The 8,879-nt window shown below is 45.0% G+C and overlaps 1 protein-coding gene across 2 annotated transcripts in view; it reads right to left on the minus strand.

Moving 5' to 3' along the window:
• Positions 1–8,879, minus strand: part of SLC12A2 (solute carrier family 12 member 2) — a 109,104-nt gene extending 100,225 nt beyond the window's left edge. Inside the window, exon 1 of one of the 2 annotated variants that reach the window (XM_004279866.3) lies at positions 7,620–8,879. In XM_004279866.3, coding sequence (XP_004279914.1) covers positions 7,620–8,354 — 735 coding nt within the window. In that variant the 5' untranslated portion in view covers positions 8,355–8,879. The remainder of the gene's footprint in view (positions 1–7,619) is intronic. The other variant, XM_004279865.3, reaches the window with a different exon arrangement.

Below are 8,879 nucleotides of genomic sequence, written 5' to 3' on the forward strand. Positions count from 1 at the left end.
AGAGAAGACGGCAGAGGAAGAAGGAAAGCCAGAATCAAGCCTAGAGGATGGCCAGTTTAGAGACGAAGGAAAATGCAGAAGACATTGGGCTGAAAGAGCCAGAGAGAAAGAAGTAAAACTAAAGGAGAGAGTGATGTTACAGAAGCCAAGGAAGTATCAAGACGACTTCAAAAGAATATCAAATGCTGCTGGAAGGCTGAATGCTGCTGAGAAAAAACGTTTGCTGGAATTGGTGATAAGGATGGAGAAGGTCACTGGTGACTTTAATAAGAACTATTTAGGTGAGGGGCTTCCCTGGTGGTGCAGTGGTTAAGAATCCGCCTGCCAATGCAGGGGACATGGGTTCCAGCCCTGGTCCGGGAAGATCCCACATGCCACGGAGCAACTAAGCCCGTGCGCCACAACTACTGAGCCTGTGCTCTGGAGCCCGTGAGCCACAACTACTGAGCCCATGTGCCACAACTACTGAGCCTGCGTTCTAGAGCCCGTGCTCCACAACAAGAGAAGCCACCGCGATGAGAAGCCCGCGCACCACAGAGTAGCCCCCGATCTCTGCAACTAGAGAAAGCCCGCGCACAGCAACGAAGACCCAATGCAGCCAAAAATAAATAAATTTTTTTAAAAAAGAACTATTTAGGTGAAACGATGGGGTAAAAGTCATGCTACAGCAGATATCAGGGTCCTCATAGGTCCTTTAAGTCTTCCTCCACTGGAGTATAATAAAGCCTGCTCTACCAAGCCACCTACCCACAAAAAAGCCCCAAAGTGACTCGCACGCTAAACTCTGTTAGAAGCTACATCATTGAAGGAACCAATTCATACCAACCCAACAAAGAACCATCCAGAGGTTTCTAGTATTCTTACTTTAGATGAATAGCTAATTTGTCAGTGTTCAGGAACAGCATAGTGAAAATTTAAGGCAGAGAAATTTCTGAGCCCAAGGGTACTATGACTACACCAGCCACAATCAGCTTCTGCAGAGAGACAAGATTCCACTAAGCTATGTTTGCCTTTCAGACTTCCCCCTTCTTCTAATCAGAAATCCCCAAGTCCTCCATGGGCTCCAAGTTTTTCATAATAGCTTTAAGAAAGCACTACTACAGGTTCTAGTGAAAAATGGAAGAATCATAAATCCAATGGCAGATGATAAATTTCATATTTAATGGGAAACCATTGATATATTTTTAACTTCAGTATTTAAGTAGTTTTCCTCGTCCATTCCTCACTCTCTCTTTGTGGAGTCAACCCACTAGTTCCCCATCCCTTTATACTCTATTTGAAAAACTACCGGTTCTCATGGTTTTACCTGAAATTTGCAGCATAAAAGCACATTTTTATACTACAAATTAAAACCCATTTTCTTAGGTTCTATTATTTCACAAACCAGTAGCTGCAATTTTATAAGTGTTTGCCCCATTGTAGAACTAATTTGTAGAAATGAAACCCAACTCTTAGAGTCCACCTCCAAAACTTGCTCTTCCCAGTCTCCCACCTCTTCATAAATATCGACTCCATTCTCAACAGGGGAAAACCCCCCATCCAAACAGTCACCAAATCCCAACAATTCCACCTTTTAAACATATCCAGCATCTAAACAGCTGTCATTGTATCAAACACTATCACCTTCATAAAAGTCATCATCATCTTAACTAAAACACTGCAGTAGGCTTCTAACTTGTTTCCCAGCTTCCACTCTTACCCCCTTACAGGATACTCTCCACACAGCATGAGAGTGATGTTTTAAAAATGTAAGTCAGGTCATGTCAAGTCTGTGCTCAGAGCTCTCCATGACTCCCTACCTCACTCAGGGTAAAACCCCAAGTCTTCATCACAATATACCAAGTTCTACACTGTTTGCTTTTCACTATTGCTCTAACCTCCTCCCCTATGACTCTCCTGCTAGTCACTCCAGTCTTGCTGGCCCTCTTGTTTCTCAGTCATGCCAAGCATACCCCAGGCACACTGCCATCTCAAGGTCTTGGTGTTTGCCGTCCTCCGCCTAGTGTTCTTCCCCTCAGGTGTTTTCACGGGCTGATCTTTCACTCCCGTCTAGTGTCTGCTCATGTACCAGAGGGGGCTTCTCTAACTCCCCCAGAATAACACCACCCCAGCTATCAGCATCTATCCACCTTTCGGTTTCTTCTCGGCAGTTACACTGACCTATCTGTTTACTCTCTCCTACTGCTAGAATGAAAGCTCCACAAGTCTGTTGTGCTCACTGCTGTAACCCCAGCACTCAGAACAGGGCTATTATTGATGCTCAATCAAGATTTGTTGAATAACTAAATTCATATTCATTTCACTTCAGCATGGAGCCAATGTGACTAGTGCTACAGACTTTACAAACAGGTATGAAACATGTAATTAAAAATTAGTGAAACAAACACACTAAATACATAAGAACCTAGAAATGCTCTTTTGGTCCTTCAAATTCTGGTCTAACAAGATTGGGAATGTGACTATGAACCCAACACACATAGAGAAGACGCTGATTACGACAGCAGTGTATAGATTTTTTGCCAGATTTTAAATCCCCAAATTTATCTTTCCTTCTCCCCAGGCAGTTAGTTGGTATATACTTGGAGAATGTGTACAGTCTTACAGGTAAACCAGACTTCAGCTTTGGTGGCATGGGTTTAGAGGGTGGGGCCCCTGGCAAAATTGTGAAACAGTGCAAGTTTGTGCCCTGCACAACTATTTCTGATCAAGGTCCCACCTTTACTCATTCCTGGACCTACTCTATTCCTTATCCCCAGGGATGTGACCCATTCTGGTTCCCCCAGGGCGACCTGCAAAGACTCAAGCTCTGTACTGACATGATTAGTAGTGTGTGGAATTTCTTGTCCACGGCTCAGCACAGCGCATTTAGAGCAGCAGCTACACTTGTTTAGTGTTTTAAAGTCCCTGTTAAGTGGGAGGGACTGCCCACCCTGATACATTCGATAAACGAATCTTTATTAACTACCTATTCTCTGTCTAGAGATGAATGAGACACCAGCTCAGATCCTAGTGAAAGAGACAGTCATATTAGTCAGTAATTACATTGTCACAAGAATTCCTCCTCTTTTCTCTCAGTTATGTAACCATTCTACTCTCAGGAGGTCAAGATAGAAGAGTGATGTTGGCAACCCCCAACATGTCCCCCTCAACGTCCCTGCCATCTCAGAGCAGGTCCACGGGATAGGGAGAAAGAAGAAACAACAATAAAGAGGAGCTACTATGTCCTGGCATTAATAAGAAAAACCTGGGTGTGAATGCCAGCTGTACCACTTTCTGTGAGAGTGGCATTAAGCAATTTCTTCACTTTTTATGACCCCATTTTATCATGAGTAAAATGTATATAAGAACTTATTTCTTAGGAATTAAATGAAAAAACCAACAAGTTCAGTGAAACATAAGACACTTGATACAGCTGTTCCCTTGACCTTTCCCTTTTTATTAATAAGAGAGGCTAAAATAGAGAGGCCACGTACAAAGATTTGACATACCACCAGCAAAAGGCTCCAAGTCTTGGCCTACGGACAAAACTGCAGTGGTAATGCACTCTTTTCAAACTACTTTAAAACTGCTTCAAATCCAGTAGGAGCTATTATGGATTCTCCACCACACACTTTTCCACATTTGATAATCATGCTTTCCATCATACATGTTGAAGTTGTCTATCAAATACTTATTTGTTTACCCCCCACTTTTTACTTTCTTCTTGTAGGGGCAGGAATCACTACTTCGGTTTTATTCTTTGAAATACTTAAAAAAAAAAAAATCAATTACTGGCATATCTCTGAAGACTTTGTGCCTTCTTTAAAACACTTTTCTCTCAGCTTCCCTGACACTGCTCTCCTGGCTATTTCTCACCAGCCTTACAGCTCCTTCTTAATTTCCTTTGCTAGTGTTGACACAATCTCTAGTAGACCTTTAGACATTCCCCAGGCCCAATCCCAGACCCTGTTTCTGTTCTCTTATTTACCCACTCTCCCCAAGTAATTTCATGCACGACTTTAGATGATAAATACATAAATATATATACATGTACATATGTATGTAAATATATATGTATATACACATACACACATATATTTCATATACATATAAAATATATTCTGCCCCTTCTCCCTCAAAATGACTCTTGGACTAAGATATCTTGCAGGCTACTCAAAAGCATTCTTTCTTTCCTCCCCAATCTATATTCCTTCTCCAGCCTTTCCCATCTTAGGCAAAGTACCAACCATCTATTCAGCTGCTCAAGTCCAAAAGCTGGGAATCAGCTTCTCGTTCACTCCCACATCCAATCCACCTACATCCCACTCATTCTGCCCCCAATCCTTACTATCTGTAAGGAGACCACAGTAAAAGCTGCTTCCATTCTCACCCTTCTCCATCCAGCAATCAAAAGCTGTCAAAACAAAACAGATCTTGTTGCTACCTCACACAAAACTCAGTAACATCGCACTACCTTTATAATAAAATCTTATAGTGGCCTCCTCATAGTTCTTTTGACATACCACTCTCTCACCTCACTATCTTCACAGATTTTGTTCCTTTGGCCTGGAATATTGTTCTGCCCTATCATCAACTTAGCCTTCAGGTTTCAGCTTCAATGTCATACTTTGTATACCCATCACACAGACAACTGTTTAAAAATGGATAAGTTTATACTGTATTTTCTTGCTTTTGCACCTTTAAAATAATAAGGTGCTTTCATTTTGCACTCTAAGTTGTTTATTACTTTATTTGGTAATACCTAATTACAGTTAAAAAAAAAAAAAAAGGCTTCCCAAACCCCAATTAAAATTAGGTCCTATTATATCCTCACCAGCATTCTAACCCTTCTCTTTCATAGCACTGGGGGAAAAAAAAAAAAAGTTTGTAACTAGGTTATTTGTGCAACCATTTGGTTAATGTATGCCTGAGTATGACAGAGTCAGTATCTGTTTTGCTAATCACGGCATCATCCCACAGTGCCACAGCCAGGTGGCCCACACCTAAGAAACTCTTCTCCCCAATAAATATTTGATAAATGGAGAACTCATAAGTCCTGGCCCTAGAATGGCTGCATAATATAGCAAGACGCACCATGGTTATTTAACTATTCCCCTTCAGTTGGATTTCTAGGCAAAATACTTTAAAAAGTCACAATGCTGGGCAAAAAAAGGAATTCATGTAGAAGACACTATAGTCCTTTCCCCCAACAAGTTTCTGGAGTGCATTTCTTTTACTTCTTTTGTTCTTCCATAGTTCCTAGCACAAAGTTAGATCCATGGTAGATACTTAAGCATTCAGTGACCCAAGCAGACTACATGACAGTCACTCAAGAGCTAAGATTAAATGTTACAGAATTCTAAGTATTATGATTTCACCTAGAGCTACAAGCATCAGAAAAGGTTTTAAGGAGTAAGAGTCAATCTAAAAAGTGAAGAACAACTTTTGGGAATCGAGCCAACCTATACTATCAGGCCTCCCCTGCCCTCCTTGAGCAGTGGTTTATCTATAGCCAGATTTGTATTCCTTAACATGACACATCTCTTTAATCCATTCACTCAATTCTAAACAAAATTACCTTCAAGAGGAGGTTCTATGCTTATTTAACCTAATAAACCTTTTTTGCTGTCCATAAAGGGCCCGAATGGTAAAAGGTAAAAAACTACAAAGAACTCATTATACTACATGCTGCACAAATGAATTCTGAACATAACATTTTAGATACTACATTCACTGAAAAATGCAGAAATTAGGAGAATCTAAAACTGAAGTCCTAAAGTTTAACGATGTATTTTCTTAAGGGCCAATATAAGATTCAAATGGTAACTATACTAGGCATTATTTTGCAGGCACTGAACGTGGGCCTTTGCATACATTTTTTCCCCCTAATCTTCAAAATAACTCTGAAAGGTGAGGAAGCTGAGGCTGAGAAGCTAGGTGACTTCTTCAACTACTATACATCTAAACAATACAGGTGTTCTTTTTTATATACTGTGAACTGACCAAAAACACCAAACAAACAAAAACCTGAAAATCTGGAGAACTGGAAGGGCTTTGTTATTGACAGAATTTAGTTTAAAATAACAAAAACATTCCTAGGAAGCATACAAGATCAAGGTATATAATATCCTTCAATTAAAAAAGCTTTTAAGACTTATGGGTAAATACAGACTGTTTTACTACTAAACTACAGGGCTTTGGTGAAATCTGAAACTATCTATATAATATTTCCAATAATAAAAATGCTCTAAAAGGGAAATTACCAGCTATATAATCTGCTTTATGAGAATTTTGAGTTTTGAAAGGAAAATATAATAGATTTGAAAGAAACTACAGGAATATGGATAAAATAAGTGTTTTAAAAATCGTTTTTCTTCTTATATGACAAAATACCGTAACAGAATGAAAGAAGTAGTATTACCCAAAGCTAAATGATGTCAGGCTTTTAAACAATCAATAAGCTGTAAGTGTTGGGACCTCGGCAATTATTTCAATGAATGTTATGAATGTTACATTTTCAAATACTGGGACAAGTACAGTCTTGTATGAAATGACTGTATGAAGTCAAATAATCATATCCAAAAGAAATTACATACTTTCTGTATTTAAACTTTCCGACACTTCGATCGTGTCAAACTATATGGTGCTAACTCTTTGCATTCACAAAATTCCATCAATGTAGTCATTATACACTTATAAAGGCAGTCTTCAAGTAATCCTAAATCATAAAAAATTATTAATCAAATCTCAAAAGCATCAATGTCATCTCAAAAGAACGATTTTGTACCCTGAAAAAATAAAAGTTGTATGCGGCCATAAAAGAAGAATTACAGAAATCAATAGAGTTTATAGGGATGGTTTCTGTTCACCAAGTATAACTACTTAGACAAGACCCCAGAAGGTCTTTCTGGACATCTTCCACAGAAAAAACAATTCTATTTCTCTCTCCCTCTCTCTTAGACTCTGCCCCCCGCCTTTTTGATGTAACCCTCTTCCAAAAGGTTTACATTATAAAAGTGGATTTATGCCATTATCAGGAAGAGCTTGTCCCAAGACTTAAGATTTCTATATCAAGATTGCAGGAATTGAGCTTTAATAATTCATACACCACAAACACACCCTGCTAAGATTTTCCCTTCAAATACTAATGTTCCCACTCTTGGGACCCCTAACGGGTGTACATAAGCCACACAACACAACCTTTAAAAAAAGACACGGATGGTAGGTGCTCTCCACTCCCTCCTGAGAAACGTCCTCACCACCTAAACCTCCTGCACATTCCCTTCTCGGGGCCTAAAAGTACAACTGTCATTCAGAGGGATGGTAATTGTTAAGCGTGGGTGAGAAAAAAAAGCATACACAAGATATATAACTGGATGGGGGAGATTGTTAAATGCAGCCTCTCCGGTATCACGTAACTAGCCTAACCCGCTGCCAACTTTTAAGAGATTAAGTTACATTCCTCTGCAATTCCACCCTTGACAGCTGAATCCAGAGATGCCAGCGAGTTGTGCACGTCCATTCACGCCGCCTCAGCAGACGAGAGCCGGCAGCTACATCCCGCGGTCAGCGCGGACCAGCGGCTGGGGTGGGGGGGGGGGGCTGGCGAGAGGGCTGCAGAGAGGGCCGGGAGAGCTCACCTTTTCTAGCTCATCGTGGAGCTCCGCCAGGCTGGGCCGGAGGAGCTTCTCGCCCAGCTGCGCTACCGTGTGCCGGTAGTAGTCGATCCTGGGCACGGCGTCCATAGTGTTGTGGCCGAAGGTGCGCAGGTAGTAGGTGTTGGTGTGGGTGTCATAGTAGTAGTGCTGGTGGTGCCCACTGCCGCTGCCGCCGCCGCCGCCCGACTGCAGGCTGCTCCCCTCGCTCAGCACTGTGTCCCCGCCGTTCTGGAAGTTCACGTTGGGCCCGTCGCCTCCGATCCCCGCTGCATCCGACATGCTCTCGTCTGCCGACGAAGAGGCAGCTGGGTCCACGAAGTTCACGCGGAAGCGGCCCTTGGCTTCCTCGCTGCCCTTGGCTAGCCCGCTTTCGCCGCTAGCTTTCCCGTCCACGGGGGTCTCCCTGGCCCTCGCCCCAGCGTTAGCCGACGCCGCAGCCGCTCGCCCGGCATTCTCGGAAACCAGATCCACCTGGAAGCGGCTCTGGCTCGGGGTGGGCCCCAGGGGTCTGCCCAGCCCGTCACTGGCCGCCGCGGCGCCCTCCCCGCGGACCCCGCCGCCGCCCCGGCTCGCAGTCGCAGCATCCTCCGGCACCAAGGGCACTGCCGTGCTGGGCAGGTCCATCCCGGCGGCGGCCAGCGCGGCGGCTGGAGGCGTCTCCCCGACCCCCGCCAGCCTCGCGGCGCCGGAGGAGGGCGCCGTGGGCCCCGGCTCCATCGTCGCCCGACGCTCGGCGCACCCGGAGAGCCTGGCGGACCTGGCGGGCTGCACGCCCTCCGCGCCCCCGGCCGGCGGTGGTTGCGGCCGCAACGCCAGGTGAGGGAGTCACACTCTCCAAGCCGCGCACGCGCCGCCGCTAGCCCAGGCCGGCACGAACGCCTCCGGCAGCGGAGTCTGCGCGCGAGTGCGGCGGGCGCGGGGCGGGCCCCGCTGTTTAAAGCCTCGGCGGGGCCGCGGCGTTGGTGTCTCCCGCTGCAGCACGCGGGAGGCGGGGCCCGCGACTCGTCCGCCCCTCAGCCCGCCCAGCCGCGGTCCCGCAGTGGCGCGCGGCGGAGGTTCCCTCGGCTCCCGGCCAGTCCTGGCTCCTGCGCTACTCCACTCAGGGATCGCGTCCGGCCCGTCCACGCCGGGCCTCGGGCAGCATGAGCAGCGCGATCCGGGAGCGGCCAAGCGCCGCCTCGCCGCCGTAGCCGGGAAGATCTCTGCGCCGCTACCTCCTCTTCCGTCGCCCTCCTCCCACCC

This window comes from Orcinus orca, chromosome 3 (genome assembly GCF_937001465.1).
Source record: "Orcinus orca chromosome 3, mOrcOrc1.1, whole genome shotgun sequence".
NCBI classification, from domain to species: Eukaryota; Metazoa; Chordata; class Mammalia; order Artiodactyla; family Delphinidae; genus Orcinus; species Orcinus orca.